This window comes from Impatiens glandulifera, chromosome 4 (genome assembly GCF_907164915.1).
Source record: "Impatiens glandulifera chromosome 4, dImpGla2.1, whole genome shotgun sequence".
In the NCBI taxonomy this organism is placed as follows: domain Eukaryota; kingdom Viridiplantae; phylum Streptophyta; class Magnoliopsida; order Ericales; family Balsaminaceae; genus Impatiens; species Impatiens glandulifera.
In genome coordinates, this window is record NC_061865.1 from 10,908,937 (window position 1) to 10,927,960 (window position 19,024).

The 19,024-nt window shown below is 26.1% G+C and overlaps 1 protein-coding gene across 1 annotated transcript; it reads right to left on the reverse strand.

The window, feature by feature from the left end:
* Positions 1–8,486: 8,486 nt before the first annotated feature.
* Positions 8,487–10,663, reverse strand: LOC124934707 (exocyst complex component EXO70B1-like). The gene is made up of 2 exons (XM_047475225.1): positions 9,494–10,663; positions 8,487–9,339 (listed from the first exon to the last, which is right to left on the reverse strand). Exons 1-2 carry the CDS (start codon positions 10,661–10,663, stop codon positions 8,524–8,526), a joined length of 1,986 nt encoding a protein of 661 aa, XP_047331181.1. The 3' UTR covers positions 8,487–8,523.
* Positions 10,664–19,024: the final 8,361 nt, after the last annotated feature.

A 19,024-nucleotide genomic window follows, 5' to 3' on the forward strand; every position in this document is an offset into this window, starting at 1 on the left:
AAAAACATTAGTTTTTGACCTAAGTGAATATTAACTTATTTTTATCTTTTTCTAATAATATGAGTAAAAAACTAAGTTATTTTTTATTTAGTTAGTTAAATTATAATAATATGTATTTAATATTGATAAATTAAGTATTTAGATAAATAAGAAGTTTATTGAATCTTAGGGGTACTTTAAAACAGTATTGTTTAATAAAAAAAATTATTTTATATTATTAATATATTATTTTGATAAATTAAATTATTTGATGATTGTATTCATAATAATTTTGCTCTTTACTATCATTTGAAAGAAAATTTGAATGTGACAGGTAACTAGAATTTTGATTATGCAAGTTATTGAAGACTTGTGTATAAAGATATTTGAAGTAGCATAAGAAACCATTTTTATTAAAAACTATCCTATATGTAAAATTTATATTTTTTATATATAGAAAATTAACACAATAACCAAATTATTTATAGTTTAAAATTTGTTTATCAAATACATTTAAATTAAATTAATATATCTAATAATTGCCTACTAAATTATTCTAGACTTTTTAATATAATAAGAGGACTAAAGCTGAAACTAAAACCGACTGAACCCTTAAATTGAATTGGTTTAAATCGAAAAAAAAACTAATTGAATCAATCAAATCGAATGATCGACGATTTATTAAACTAATGAACCAAATTTAATTATTCAATATGTTGATTTAGTGGCGTGCAAACCGTCGAATCGACCGCCCATGATTAAGATTATAAACAAGCATAATTTGATTACAACTTAGGCTTTGTCCGGTTCATATCACTCTCATCTCCTCCGTTATATTAATAAATTTATTAACCAAAATACCAAAATATCAATTATTTAAATTATTATTTTTTATTTTATCATTATATTTTAATATTTAAGTATTTTTATCAAAATTATTCTACATATTCTCAAAATCACTAATAATTATTATTATTCAAATAACATAAGGTTATTAAATAACCTATATCCGAACAAAGTCTTTAGTAACAATTATTTTTTAAGCATTCAATTACCATAAGGTCGGCTCTCGGAGATGCCCAGCAAACTCACGGACTAGGACAACCCATTTAATAAATAAAAAATAAGTTATTTATTTAAATTTATTAATTATTTTAATATAAAAGTGTATAGCATATTAGTTTATAATAGAAAATACAAAATTATTTAATCATTGGTTTAAATCTCATAAAAACATTTTTTTAAAACAAAATTAGGGTAGACAAATTCTTTTTATATTCATAGTTTGTATTTGATTTTCAAATAAATTTATTAAATAGACTTCAATTTCTCTAACATCAAAGCAAATGCAAGTGGAGGTGTGTAGCCATCGATTATTTATAATCGAACCAACTCTATTTGATCACTAGAAAGCAATGGCAACTCCGTGATTTTTTTTCCATGGCTATAAATATTATATACATTATACTATTATAATAAGTGATCATATTATTCGAACCGATACACAAATACCTCTATTAAAATAAAATAAATATAAAAGATTTAAAAAGTGAGGAGAATACCCGATTTAAATAGCAAATTTATATATTTAAAATTTTATCTCGTATTATTTAAAATTTAAAATTAAGATAAAAGAAAGTCTATAAAATTTAACAAATTTTTACATATTATTTGAATTGTAACATTCTATTTTTTTTTATAGAATATAATTAATCTATTATAAAATTTGAATCAATATTTTCAACAAATTCTTCTTCAATATAAATTATCATAATATCTGTTATAAAAAATTCTTTCATCTTATTCTGTTGAACAATTTTCAAATATTTTATAACTGAAAATGATATTTTTGTAATAGCGGTAGAAATTGGAGGTCAAAACATGTCTAATTAATCTATAATCAAATTATAATTTTATGATTTGTTTGTTTCAACTAATTCGCGACACAATTTAATGATCGATGGAAAACATATTTTGAAAATTCTTATTAAGAGAAACATTAATTTTATAATATTGATGTTGTGATCTCAAATAATGCATTTCTTATTTACTGAAGTCTTCTGAATAATACTTTAAATCAATTTTTAAATATCTCTAGTTTTAAATAATTTGAAATTATCTTTAGTGTCTAAAGCCGAACTAAATATAAGGAGCTTTACTACTTCATCATTAACTTTGAAATTCACCTATTCTTATTCAAAATTTATCACTGAATTGAAGAAGATATTAAAATGATAGTGGTGACTAATTGTCAACGAATCTTTTAACGTCTTATTTTAATTTTGTATGAAGTATTTAGATCTGAAATTTCAATGTCATGTGTATGTAAATCATTTGCACGTATTCCAAAATATGTTCAAATTCTTTTTCTCTTAAATTGAAAAGTAATACTTTAGTAATTGAGATTAAATTCATATTATTTACACTATCGAGATATTTGTATTTGACAAAGTAGGTTTATAATTTTTATTATGAATTATATGAAGTGTCAAAATAAATTGAAAAAATCTTAAAGTTATTAGACAATTATATAGCTTCTTCAAGAATTATGTTCAATCTTTCACGTAAAAAAAACATTAATTTATTTTAATATAAATTTTTAAAAATTACTTATTTTTAGTTTATATATAAACTTTAATATATATATATATATATACTTAAACCCACCCATCCACCCTACACCCTCTTCTTAGTTCCGCCAACACTAGAAAGAGAAAATTTTCTTAGATCTGCCAATGCTAGAAAGAGAAAATGAAAATTGTATTAAAGATGTTTTTCAACCTAACTAATTAATCTATTTTATCATTTCTAAACTCATCAGCAATAGAATATTGTTGGGAATTTTAAAACAAAAAATACTTTTTTATTATAATTAATCGAGGTGAAATGAGTAAATGCACATCTTATTCAAATCTAAAATAGGAAATCAAACACAATAAAACAACACCAGATTTACGTGGAAAATCCTCTCAATTTAGAGAGTAAAAACCATGGGTCAACCGGTAAATATCACTATATCAAACAATAAAGGGATACAAATATTTTTCTCAACTTTAAACCTAAAGTTGAGGTATACATACAAAAAAAATCAATTCATTCAGACTCAAACAAGTCTAGATATAAGACAACAAGAAATTGGAACCTGAAGGTGATAAAGGTAAAGAGATCGCTACTGCCTCCTTCTCTTTTTCTTCATTTGTTTCTTCTTCTCTATTTCTGGTCTCTTAGCAGAATGCTCTCTCTTTCTAGCAGTCATAGAGTGAATAACATTTTAGGGTTTGTTTGTTTAATTAAGTGTCTAATTAGGCTAGACCCACAAAGCCCAACAATCTCCTCCACCAGCCCGTAGTGAGAGACACACCGCATCACTTGGTATTCATTCCAATAAGCCGACAATAGAGTTCGAGCTTGTCTTTGGAACTATCTTTGTACGCATGTCTGATAGGTTCTTATCCGTGTGGATTTTCTTTAGTTTCATCTGTTGGTTTCTATTACATATTTTAACCAATGAAATCTCACATCAATATGCTTAGTTCTGGAATGATTTGTAGCATTCTTGCTCAAATCTATGACACTAAAGCTAGCATAGAAAACAATTGCATCTTCTTGTTGCATACTAAGCTCTACGAGAAATCTAATCACCACAATAACTCCTTACCAGCTTCAGTTGCTGCAATGTATTCTGTTTTTGTTATTGACAAACCACACATTTCTGCAACATGGATTGCCATGACACAACTCCCCCTACCAAAGTAAACACATAACCGGAAGTGGTTTTCTATGATCCAGATCTTCAGCCATATCAACATCTGTGTAACTTTCTAACATAGTTTCACTATTTCCAAAACTCAAACACAAATTGGAAGTGCCTCTTATATATCTAAAAATCCACTTCACTACTTCTTAGTATTGTTTTCCTAGATTAGAGAGGAATATACTTACTACACCGACTGTATGCGCTATATATGGCCTAGTGCAAACCATTGCATACATCAAACTCCCTACAGTCGGGGAGTAAGACACACTTGACATTTCATTATTTTCTTTATTTGTTGATGGATACATCTTCTTGCTTAATTTCAAATGGCTAGTAAGTGAACAACTTACTTCCTTCGCTCCTTGCATGTTGAATCTCTCAAACATCATTTCAATGTACTTCTCTTGTGACAACCAAAGTCTCTTGGCCTTTCTATCACAAGTAATTTGCATTCCCAATGTCTGACGTGCTTGACCCATGTTCTTCATGTCAAATGTCTTGACATCTCCTTTTTCAACATAGCTATTATCTGAGCATCATGTCCTACAATAAACATATCATCAACATAAAGTAAAAGGATTAGAAACTTTCCATTAGAATTGAAGTAAACACACGGATCTACTTTGGTTCTCTAATACCCATGACTCATCATAAAAGAGTCAAATTTTGTGTACCACTGTCTCAGAGCTTGTTTCAAACCATATAGACTCTTCTTCAATTTGAAAACCATGTTCTCTTTTTCTTTCACTTCAAATCCCTCTGATGCACCATGTAGATCTCTTCTTCCAAATTACCATGAAGGAATGTAACTTTTACATCAAATTGCTCAAGCTCAAGATCTAATCTAGCTACTAGACCTAACACTGTACAAATGGAAGTCATATTTACCATTGGTGAGAAGATCTCCTCAAAGTTGATGCATTGTTTCTGTCCAAAATCCTCTATAACCAGTCGGGCTTTATACTTCATATCCTCTTCATTTTCATCTCTATTTAGTTTGAATACCCATTTGTTTCTCAATTCCTTTCATCCCTTAGGAAGCTCCACCAACTCATATGTGTCCATTTCTTGCAATGCCTTCATCTCGTCTTTCATTGCATTTTACCACTTATCTTTGTCTTTATGAATTTGTGTCTCTTAAAAACTTAATGGGTCTCATTCTTCTGTCAATAGGATATACTCTGAAGAAGGATGTCTTTTAGAAGTTTGGTGCTCTCTTTTAGACCTTCTTACTGGGAGCTCTTCTAACTCCTCTTGATGATGTTGTCCCCTACATAGGAGCATCATAAACAATCTCATCATCATTACTATCATTCATTTAGAGATTTCCTCTATGCCTTCTTTATTATGTTCATCTTCATTTGTTATTGTTGTATATGTGAAAAAATTGGTATGAGTCATATGGACTCATCAACTCTATCTGACTTCTCATTGATTTTTAAATTTATCCCGTTCTAACCCTCGAAGAACACAATATCTCTGCACCTGACAATTCTCTTCTTTTTGGGTCCTATAATCTGTACCCAAATTTCTCATTTCTATATCCAAGGAAAATATATGGAATTGTTTTATCATCCAACTTGAATCTTTGTTCCTTTAGAATATGCACATATGCTTTACATCCAACACTCTTAGATGCGAGTATGAAATATTCTTCTTAGACCATACTCTTTATGGTATTTCAAACTTCAAAGGAACAGAGGGTGACATGTTTATGAGATAGCAAGTTGTGTGAACTGCTTCTCCCCAAAACTGTTTTGGCAACTTTGTCATTTTTAGCATGCATCTCACATTTTCTACAATGGTGCGATTCATTCTCTCATCCATACGATTGTGTTGTGGAGTTTCATGTACTATCTTTTCATGTCGAATTCCATATTTTACACAATATTCTTTAAACTCCTTGGTGATATACTCTCCTCCGTTATTAGAGTGAAGAAATTTTAGCTTATTGTCTGTCTCTCTTTCTACCATGACATGGAACTCTTGAAAGTAATGAAATACCTGATCTTTCGTTCTCATAAAATAAGCTCACACATTTCTAGATCTATCATCAATAAATGTTAGAAAATGTTGATTGTCACTTAATGACTTCTCTTAAAAAAGGACCACACATATCAGAATAAACCAAGCCCAACACATTATATTTCCTTTCTGATGTTTGATTAAAAGAGACTCTATGTTGCTTACCAAATGGGCAGTGGTCGCAAAAATCTAGAATCTCGTATTTTTTTGAGGGGATGTGAAGTTTTCTCACTAGAATTCGCAGCCCTTTCTCACTCATGTGGCCAAGACGTTAAGCCACAGTTTTATAGAGCTTTTAGCTTGTACTGCATTCAGTCCATTCTTGAGTATCTTCACATGGGTTCGATATAGGGAGTGCCACGACATCCATTTTGTTACAATCATTGATCCCTTACTGAGCTTCTATTCTCCACCACTAAGATAATGCTTGAATCCATTTTTGTTCAATGCATCACCTGCTATCAAGTTTAGACACAAATCAGGAATATGCCGCACATCTTTCAGTGTTAACCGATGTCCAAACTTTGTCTACAAACAAATATCACCAATACCCACAATGCTCGAGTGATTAGTGACTTCACTGTACAAGATTTCCAGCCTTGTAAGTTGTGCAGAACTCTCTATTCGGTGTAGCATGATAGCAATCACCTATATCAATTATCTATCAACTCCTTGGTGACCTTCTACATGTAGATTTTGTTCCTTTTCACAAAAAGAATCACTACATCATTTGTAGTTACCGTGGCTGTGGTATTTCTGTTCTCATTATATTTCTTCTGATTTTTGCCTTTATAATGTAGTTTTTCCTAGCTCTACAATTTTTCTTCATGTGACCTTCTTTACCATAGTGATAACATTATTTTCCCTTAGATTTTGATCTGTCTCTAGACTTGCTATGGCCTATTGATTGATGTCGTTATTAAGTTATTCTCTTGTTCTTTATGACTAGAGAATGTACAATATTTGTATTATTTGACTTCCTTTTTGTCTTCTCATTGAACAAGTTGCTACTAATTATACTCATAGTAAGCACATCATTAAGAGTTGCATTACTGACTGTCACAACCAAGGTCTCTCAACTGTTGGGCAATGATCCCAAGAGCAATAAGACTTGTAGCTCATCTTCTAAGGTCGTCTCCATTATTGACAATTGATTAATCAAGCTTTGGAACTCATTTAAATGCTCAACAACACTTATACCTTATCTGAATTTTTGATTTACTAACTTTCAATTTAGAAACGCTTTGTTACTTATTGTTTTTTGCTCATAAAATGACTTCAACTTCTTCCACAACTCATGTGCACTCTTCTCACTTGCTACATGGTGGCATAAACTATCATCAAGTCACTGTCTGATTGTGTTGATTGCTTTATTTATTCAATTTTATCCAATCAGCGTCAGACATATCTTTTGGATTCATATTATCTCCTTCAACCGATTCATACAAGTTTTTACAATATAGGATATCCTCTATTTTGGATTTCCAAATCTGCCAATTACTATTTGTCAACCTGATCATTGTGTTATTGCCTTCCACCTCAACCTAAAAAATTACTCTTCAATAAAAAAATAAACCTAACAACTCTGATACCACTTATTGAGAATTTTGAAACGAATAATATTTTTCTATTATAATCAATCGATGTGAGATGGGTAAATGCACATGTTATTCAAATCTAAAATAGGAGATTGAGAAAAATAAAACAACACTAGATTTACATGAAAAACCCTCTCAACTTGGAGGGTAAAAAACCACGGGACAAATTAGCAAATATCATTATATCAAACAATAAACGAATACAAATGTTTTTCTCAACTTTAAACCTAAAATTGAGATATACATACAGAGAAAACAAATTTCATTTACACTCAAATAAGTCTAGATATAAGACAACAAGAAATTAGAACCTGAAGGTGATAAATGTAAAGAAATCACTACTACCTATTTCTCTTCTTCTTTCTCTGATTCTTCTTCTCTATTTGGTCTCTTAGCATAATGTTCTTTTTTTCTTAGTAATGATAGAGTGAATAACATTTTAAGGATTGCTTGTTGTGTATAATTAGGCTGAACCCACAAGGCCCAACAAATTTAACTAATACAAAAATGTTTCTACTAAGCATTTGCAACATTTTTAGACGACAATTATTTTGTTCTAATACTACTCTTTTTTTTTAACAAATACTTAAGTCATTACAAAAAAAATATACTTTCATTTCATTCAATTTTTTTTTATAAATTCAATATTGCATATTATGCAACTAGATTTGCACTGTTAACCTGATATTTTAAAAAAAAAATTAAAAAATGTGCAGTTAGATTATAGTATTTGAATAAGCCATGTTTATGTTTCTACACATTTTATATGATAACATGTTTAATTAAATTTTGATTTTGAAATAACCAAAAATTCGAACTTTCATGTTTTTATTTACATTTTTATCTCTAGGAACTTTCAACGACGCTATTACCGGCGCTTATTATACACATCTATACATTTCCGACGCATATTTCAGCGACGCTCTTGATTAGCGCCGGTAAACTTAAGGTGACTTGTTTTTGGACTGACAAAAATAACATTAATTAAGTTTGATCGAAATTTGAAGTAGAATTATTTTACAAATCAATATTTCAGATACAAAATGTGTAACAAGATGACTCTATTTATAATATACGATAAATAAACGAAATAAACATATGAAAACAATGAAGATGGAGATGAAGACGAAAAATAGACAATCGAAATGAAAATGTTTGTTTGGTTTATGTTCTCCTCCTAGCCATTGAAACAGCATTACCTTCAAACAAATCCTCAATCATACTCTCAATATCTTCTGGCTGATACTTAATGAACTTATCTGCTTGCCTACTAGACTCCAAATAATGTTTAAACCTCCCGAAGAAAGCCCGATAAGCTGGAATCACAACCGCCGTAATCGAGACCCTCAATTCCGATTTCAATTGTTCCTCATTCACCACCCACCCGCTTTGAGTCCTATGTATCTCTTCCATCATAGTGTTAAAACTCTTAAACCGATCCTTCAACACTTGTTTTTGCACTTTCCCATTCCCTCCTTGCAACAATCCTTCTTGACTCAAACATTGCAAAAGTTTCCCCCATGTCTCTCTTTGATAATTCTTATGATATTGTCTCACGATTGTTGATCTCGTTCTATACCATGTGTCTCCCATCACCTCGAGTATCTCCGTTGATCCTTTTATTTTTTGAAGTATATATCTCCCGTTGTTCATCAAGAACACGAATCGGAGCGATGTATCTTTGTATAGCTTTGATTTCCCGTCTAGGCTTTCGTCGAGAAGCTCTACTATCGTCATCAATTGAAACGCGAAAGGACTCAATTTCGATTGCTCCTTTGAGAGGAATACGTGGTTGAGTGTTTCCTTGTATTCGCATGTGTATTTTAAATAGTTCATCACATAACGAGTCAAGGGATGTACCGCTCCGCCTGGCAATGGTGTTCTTGCTAAATCGCCCTTGATTGAGCTCTCGAGATCCCCGAATATGCAAACCGCCGCCTCTCCTAACCGGTCTCCGGCTGCCGTTATCTCTACCTTTGCCTATGTAGCAAAACAAACAGCGTCATTTGGCATATTAAAACATTTTTTTATTTATTTGAAAAAAAAAATTTAATACATGAAAGAAAGTTAGCACAATTCTCACAAACATTGTCCTAACTTTTAACAACTGAAGAAAAATGAAAATGATACGTACCTCACTACTACTTCCGCTGCCTTCGACGACAGCGGTGAGTTCGCGGAGGGTCTCGTACATATCGAGGAATTTGAAGAGCTTTTCCGCAGATCGTTTCGTGAGGGCAACCGCATCCGCGAAGTTGAGAAGTTGTATGATGACGGCTCGTGCTAGGTTTCCGAATAAGCTATCGGAGATTGTCGGGTGATCGGGGAAAACCGACTCGCTTAGCTTACGTTCTCCCGGAAACAACACGGTTGCGCATTGTTTAACCGCCTTAATCCATTTTCCAATCTCAATTTCCAACGTATCCCATTGCATTTTTTGAACATCATCAATACTCATCTTCTCAATTTCCAAACTTCTCAACACTTCTTCAAACGCGTTCCGTCGCGAAATACTATAAACTTGACAACATTCGCTCTCATATCCAGCTGATATCATCGTCGAAACAATCCTCGTCATCTTCGTCACGACATCATTCGAATACCCGGGAAATACTTCTTCCTCGGCGTCCTCGTTTATCGTCAGATCCGTGAACGAAGTGTCATGTCGAGAATTAATCGACAGTAAGTTTTTCGACGAGGAAAGAGTACTAGTGGATTTAATATTATTCTCGACCGGAGACGAAAACCTCTTGCTCCTAGAACCTTCAAGAAGATCACGAAGTTCCTCTTCTAAAAACGACATTGCTCGTTGAAGCGCCATGCTTGTTCGATTAAGCGACGTCGTAGTGGCGGAAGCAGAAGGGAAATCACTAAAAGCGTCGGTAAGTTTCGAAATCCGATTAACAGCTTGAAGAAAGAATGAATCTTCTTCTGTCATTTTACCAAATCGTGAATGATTGTCACCCGAGTAATATTTAGCTATTCGGGCTTCGACGATTTTGGAAAACGTATCGACGGTATCGGGAACATCAGGTGGATTTGTTTTATCATCGACGGCGGACAGAGTATCGGTGAATCGATCGATTTCTTCGGTTACTTGTTCAATGTTATGATCTTGAACCAATTCATCGAAATTTTCGGCGACAAAATCGTCTATAATGGGTTGTTGAACTTCGGCGACGGATGATAAATCGGGTGTTCTTGGGCTGGAAACGTCGCTTTTGAGACGTATATGTCGGGAAATGAAGCTGCCAGGTCTATCAGATGGGTAATAAGGTTTGTCGGATTTTTCTGCCGGAGTCATGTTTTTGTCTGATCGATGAAATTGGATTAATTTGGGTGGAGATGATTTGGGGAAGAAGATGTCAGAAGAGACATGAACATAACTGCGAGGGAGAATCAAGAATCAATTTTTTTTGTTTTTTTTTTTGGGTCGTGGCAACGTTGTTGAATCGATTGTGGTGCGCACGAACTGGGGGGATGTTTGTTTATGGATTTGTGGTGGGTAGAAAGAAATAGAGAAAAATTTAGTCTTTCTAATTCCTTTCACCTGTTTATTTGCTTAACTGTCTATAGGACAACCTCCCATTTTTTTATTACTTAATTAATATTTATATGTTAGCAAATTAATTAAATACATATTGCATCTTCTTCTTTATATTCAAGTGGGTATTTGTTCTCTTTTTTTTTAATCTATTTGTTATGAGATTTTTTCCTATATTATTAGAGTAGATTTCATGAAAAAATTATTTGAAATAAAAATAAATAGAAACATATTTCCAATAAAAGGAATCCAAAGATCATATTCTCTCCAAGTTTGGGTTTAACTTACCTCTAGAATGAATTTAAGGTAAGGACATATTCCAAGAAATTTTGACTAAAAACTTTGACTAAAGATTTGTGGTTGGCCGAACATAATAGGATATCAATTACAAGTCAAGAAGTAATAAGTCATTGAAAGTAAATTAGTAACTTTCTATTTTCCAATGAAAATATCATAATTGTGAATAATGAATCATAATTGTGAATAATGAACTGTATTAATAATTGTATTAGTGATGTTGTAGGTAAGAGTCGACTTAAGAGACTAAAAGATAACACGTTCAATTTCAACTAGAAACGCTTTAAATGGAAACGAGATTTATGACGGTGGGGTTCATGCTATTTTTTTTTAATAAAAAAATTAATGTTGTAGGAACTTTTTTTTATCATTTTTTTCTTTTTCAATCATTTGAAAGTGAAAAAAGAAATCTTATTGGTTTTTTAACAATTTTGATCGAATTTGAACTCATATTAAGTTCTAACCACCTAAAAATGATCGAATAAATCTTGTAGGATTCAAAAAAATAAAATTAAACTGTCTATATTTTACAAATTTTATGATTTTTTTAATTGTAAAACATATAACTCATATTTTATTTTGATTGTTTCAATTACAATTATAATTTAAAATATTAACTAATCAAAAATCAACATTTTAAATTGACAACTAAAAAATTATTTTTAAGTAAATTCTTGTTTAAACATCATTCTCCATAAAAAAAAATAACAAAGATAGACAATTTGTGTTATTAATAATTCTTTAAGTGTGAAATAGGGTGGGCTGAAGAATTCACACTTAAAACATGGGCTTTCTTGTTGGGCTTCTTTAGGAGATAGGTATGTGATTCTACCAACCATTCACATTTATGGCAAAATTTCCCCAAATTTTCAAACTTAAATTGATTCATTTTTTTTATTTGATAAAATTACAAAATAATTATTTTTTTATTATTATTCAGTTTTTGTAATATAATATTTTTATTTTTTAATTATTTTGTAAGTTTATTTTGTTGTTGTGCCAAAAACTAATGAGATATTAAATAAATTTGTGAGTATGTATCAATATATATATATATATATATATATATATTGTTCTATTTTTTTATATATTAATCTAATATTATTCATTTTATATTATTTAATAAATGTTATAAAATATCCTTTTTAAGTTTTTCAATTTTTGTTTAGATATAATGGGGAAAAAACTTTAGTATGTTAGAAGAAGTACATAAGTTTTCTCTCAAAGTATTAAAAATGATTGTCAATCTATTTTAAACTCTCATTTCAACTGTAATTGAAGTTACAAACAAAATTAAATTTGCATATACTTGAGTATCATTTCTTATATACTACTTTGTTTTTTGAAAGAGAAAATCAAGTTTGGATGATTTAGAAAGATTCTAGCAAGCTAAAATCGTTCAATTTATTGTACAATATAAACACATAAGTTTAATTTATAGACTAATATGTATAATGTTTCTTATACACACTAGTAAAAAAGGGGTTTACAAAGATCTTCTTAAACAAAAATAAATGTATAAGGATTGATTTAAAACAAAATTATATATAAGAAGATATTTAAAACTTAATTAAATGTACAGAGACTATTATGTTTATTAGCTCTTAAATAAAATTCAAAAATTAAAATGATTGTGTTGTTGTTCTTAAGCTCTAATTCAAGAATTGTAACTTAGGAATGATCTAAGCAACTTACAAGTGATTTAGAATATTTTTAAACCATACGACTTAATTAAGATTTGCCCAATTTAAAATAAAAATAGTTTAAATTTCAATTTTAATTTTGTGTTTAGTTTAAAACTAGTTAGACTATATTTTGTTGAACATACATTAATTCTTATATACATATAAAAAAAAAACTATCTGCAAACTCAAAAATTAGTTTCAGTTTGAAATTCAAATTAAATACATATAGAGTTGTTGTCTATTACATTAAACAAATCGGTTTATATATGAAATTTTTATTAAAAAAAATGATATTATAGTTATTAATAATAGGTTCAAATTCTGAAACACTCTTGTAAAAATATTAAAACCAATGATTATAGATTAAGGTATAAAGCAACATAAATTGTTCTTATAGATTAAATAATGTAAAAGATATGGTAGAGTCACATGCATAATAAAGGAAAAGTTATTATATTGAGAGTTTATCTAAACTTAATTTATAAAATAAACTTTGATTTAAAAAATATTTAAGAATTATTCTTATAAATCTTTTTGTATCAAAATTTAAAATGAAAAAAAAAAAAAACTCAAAAGGAAATATATTAAAAATTTTGATTATTTGTTTCATCCAAATTTTGATTCATTTATTATAAAGGTGAAATATTTTGTTTATTTTGTGTAGAAGTTTATATTAGAAAAAACAATAATAATAAATAAATTTTGAAAAAAAAATAGATTTCACATACTAATGTGAGACGAATAGACAAAGTCTGTGCCAGATACATACATAACACCATTTAAAAAGTTGTGATTTGATAAGAAAAAAAAATTATAATAATATTTTTTATTTATAAGTTATTATTATTTTATAGTTCAATATGAAGAATATATAAAATTTATTATAATTTTCATAATATATATATATATATATATATTAATTTATTAAATATAAAAATATTTATCATTTTTATATAAATTTGAACACTTATAATACATATATTATTAATTTTAAATATATTATAATAAAAAGGAATTTCTTAATTATATTTATAAAAAAAATGATAATTTCAAATATATATAATAGTTAATATTATTGTCATATATCATTTCTCTTATATAATAAAGAATTAGCCAAAGTTTGTTGTTTTGTAAACTATAAATATTATATTACAAATATTTTTAAAATATAAATTTCATTATTTCATGAAATTGGATGACTCTCAAGCTCTTCTTTATTATTACTGGATATTTAAATTAGTTTTTTAAATACAAAATAAATTAATGTTTATAATTTTGTAGGTAAGAAATAAAAGAATGTATATTAATTATTATCTAAATATAACAAGGTAATATATATATATATATATATATATATATATTTCAAAGCACAATATAAATTACAGATTAAAAAATGGGTAACATAAATCATAATAATTTTATATCATATAAATAACTTATTTCACAAACTTCACAAACTTTACAAACTTAATTTTACATGTAAATGCATTATATAAAATATTATGACTTTAAATTAATATTAAAAAACATAAACTTATTAATATTTCATAATATTAATTTTGATAAAATTTAAAATATTTTTTATAAATATGGATTAAAAATGAAATTAATGAAAAAAATATATATTATTAAAAAACAAATTTAAAAAACGATATCTATAAAAGTGAACATATTTTATAATTTACAAAATCTAACACAATATATTTTTACAAATTTATTTTTTATTCAGAATATAAAATAGTGTCACACTAATGTATAATAAAAAAAATCCATATTATATTATAAATATATATATATATATATATATATATATATATATATATATATATATATATATATATATATATATATATATATATATATATATATATATATATATATATATATATCATGTTAATTAAAAATTGATAAATTATAAATTAAAATAAGAAACATATCAATAAATTAAGATTTATTAATAAAGTGGTTGTTATTATATGAATTGTAACGAGTTAACAAAACATTAATTAATCAATATGTTATATATTTATAAAGTTAATAGCTATTACATTTTTATCATATATTGTTTCTTAAAGAAGTTATTGAAATAATTTAAACTTGTTCTCAAAGTTATTAAAATAATTCAAACTTAATAAATCAATAATTTTTAATATTTTTATATATTTGATTTATATTTCAAAACACAACAAACAAAATGTATGTGTCACATATGTGTTAATAATTTATAAATCTCCAAATTTATTAAATATTTAATATTAGATAAGAAAAAAATTAAAAATATATATACCAAAAACTTATTTAATATATTCTAATATAAATTTAGGCACAAGAACACAATGGCTAATAAATTTAATAATAATTAAAATGAAAAATAGCATAAAAATATTATATTATAAAAAATAAATAAAATTATAACCAAATATTTTATCTTATTTATTTTATTACATTGTTAACAAAAAAAAAACAAAATAATAATCTTTCTTATATTATTTTATAAATAAACTGAGAATAATTAAAATTTATTTCTATGTTAATTATAACCTAATATAAATTATAATAAATCTTACAGAAAAAACAAATAAAATTGTATTAACAATTTACTCTTATAGTCTACTTTATTAAAATATATTCGTAATGACCTTCTTCCATTTAAAGAGACGTGAATTACTTATCTCCATTTATAGGCAACATAAAGTAAGCATTAACTAAGTGGGCTTTTATGAATCAATATTAAAATTATTTTCTTAACACCAAAAATTTTAAATGTTTATGAATGTCAATAAAATATAGTTAAGAGATAAAGAAACTATCATATTTGTTTTATTGTACTGTTAACCAGAAAAATAAACACAAAAGAATAATATTTCTTATACTATTATATAAAATAAACTAAGAATGACTGAAATTTATTTTTATGTTAATTATAACCTGATATAAATATAATAAACATGAAAGGAAAAAACAAATCAAATTATATTATCATAAAAAAAACAAAAAATAATATTTTTAATATTTTCACATATTTATATTTTAAAACACACAAATATTTTCATTTTATATTTATAAATTTATTAAATAATATAAAAAATCATATTAGAATAATATATAGATAAAAATAATAAAATATATATGTATTAAAGATACATACTCATCAGATACGGCACAATAGAAAAATACTTAATAAACTTTAAAAAAATATATATATAATTTGTTATGAATATAAAAATATTTTATTACACAAAATGAATCATACAAAATAATAATTATTTTATGATTTTATAAGGTAAACTTTTTTTCTTACTTTTATCAAAATCTGTAATAATTTTATTTATTTATTTTATATTGGGTTTTATTCTAATTATATTTATTTTGTATTGAGTTTTACTCTTGTTAATAAAAAAGAATTAATTAAGAGTATTTTAATAAAAAATAAAATAAAAATTAATATATTAAGTAAGAGTATTTTCTACCTTATCATATCTTATTATTTTTTTAATATCTAATTAGCATGTATATCTCTCCATTTCAAGGTGGTCCATTACTTACCAAATTGTTAGGTTAATACCAAATTGTGTGTTTTACAAAAATATTCTTTATAAATTTATTTTTAAATATTTTGTTTTGTAGATATATTTAGTTGAATATGTATAGTTATTATCTTTTTGTAAAATATTTGAATAGTATATTCTAAAACTCGGTTATCAAACTAACTAATTGATTACTACAATTCAATTGTAGTTTAGAAAAGTTGTAGAATTTTAGATGCACTTGATTGTTTTATTTTTGTTTTAAATATATTCTATTTTTCTCCTCCTATGCCAATACTAATTTGCCTAATCAAACATTCTTCAATAGTTAAAATCATTCCCACAAGTAGATTGAGACTATTAAGTTATTTCATCAACTAAGAACCTTTAAATTTTCAAAAAAATTCATAGACATTTAATTCCATGTAGCACTAAAATACATATCAGTTTAGAGATTTTCTTTGGTAAGAATGTTTTTTTTATTGAGATTAATTCAATAGGGTATATTAATGCGTGCAATTCATCACTTAAAGTAAATGTTCTTAATAAAAATTTAACTTGAAATATGCAAAAGAAATTCACTTTAATTATAAGTTTTGTATTTAAATTATGAGCAATAATGATAGATATAAAACCCATTTTAAATTAATGAACATCCCTAATTTCAACTTATTCATTTCAACCAAACATTTTGTCTCGTTAGGTAAGGTGGGTGAGTCCAAAAAAATTAAGGGTATGTTTGAAAGAGTGAAATTAAAATTAAAATTGATATTAAAATTTTAATTAAAATCCGATGAAAATTAACAATTGAATTACAATTGAGAAAATTATAAAATTACAAGTTAATCACAACTCTTATATTTAAAAAATATATATATAATAAAAATAAATTTAATATCTATTATATTAAAATATTAGTTTGAAACAATCAATTATAATAATTTAAGTGTAAATTGTTTTGTTATGTTTTAATTTTATTAAAAAATATCGATTCAACATATTAACTTCATAGATTAAAAAAAATAATTATTCGATAGGTTAACTTCCTAAATTTAAAACAAAATATTGGTTTAATACGTTAATTTCTTAAATATATATATATATATATATATATATATATATATATATATATCAAGATGTTAACTTACTAAATTAAAAAAGAAAAAAGATATCGATTCAATTATTTATTTTTAATTATATATTTAAAAATAAATTATTGTTTGAAAATTTTAATTGTATTTTAAATAATAAAATAATAAATTATTTTTTAAAAAAATATATATAATTAAAATTTTAAATTCCAAGCTAAAATAAGTTGAATTGAAAATTATAAAATTACATTATATTAATTTCATTGAATTTTAATTTTAATTCTTATTCTTAATATTAAAGAATCTATCCAACTTAATAATTAGATTGACCTCTAATTAAATTTAAATGCAATTTTAAGGTTACCCATAATTCAAATTTAAATGCAAATTCTAGGAAATAATTGTTACTTAGAAATATAAATATATAAAAATGAAATAAATGAGATTTTTTTTAATAAAAGAGTTAAAATTATATTAATATATAATGATAAAATAAAAATTAATAATTTATAATATACGTGAAATAATATTTGATTTAAGTTATTTACATAACTCTCAACCGAACATGTCCATATTTTCATATCTTATAAGATTTTTTTTAAATTTATATATATATATATATATATATATATATATATATATATATATATATATATATATATATATATATATATATATATATATAGGAAGCAAAATCATAACTTTCAGTTAAATTGACTTAATCTATATTTATTTGTTTTTAATGATAATCTAATCTAAGAATTAAAAAAAATCCAAATAATCACATGAAAGAAGCTTTAAAATCAAGAGAGTTTTGTCACCTCCAATATTAATTTAAAAAATGTTAACTAAAAAAAATACCATTGAATTTAATATAATAGAATTGTGATGGAGCAACAAAATTATAAACGGAAAGTAATACAAGAACCCAACAACTAATTTGTGATTGACATACTACATAACCGGTGCATGTAACTCCTAAGAGCAACTGCATTGCATCAGTTACTCTAAATCTGAGTATCTAAAATACAGTAAAACAATATAAACTTACTTTGACATCTCAAATTTTAACTGGTCAATACATCAGCTACTCTAAATTTTACAATTGTATCATACAAAATTATAAAATATTCATTCTCTCAAAAATCTATTAATATAATAAGAGAGAAAGAATTGTAGAGAAAAGAGAGGAGGGAGAAAGAATTATTAAAAAATTATAGAAGAGAGAGGAAAGAGAAATAATTATTAAAAAATTATAAAATTTATATTTGGTATGTTAAATTTAAACTTGGAGAGTTAAAATTTTAGAATTTTCTATTTTAGAATTAATGTTTAGATTAACTGATGTATGATTTTTTTTTAAGATTTTTTTTGTTAAAAAATATAATATAGCATAAACCTAACAAAAACAACTTAACCAAGCTACAATTAAACACCTAACCAAGTTATTATTCCAGGCACCAACAAGCCGAGTACAAGCAAAAAAACCAGACCAATGAACCGAAAGACTGCTTTTTCTGC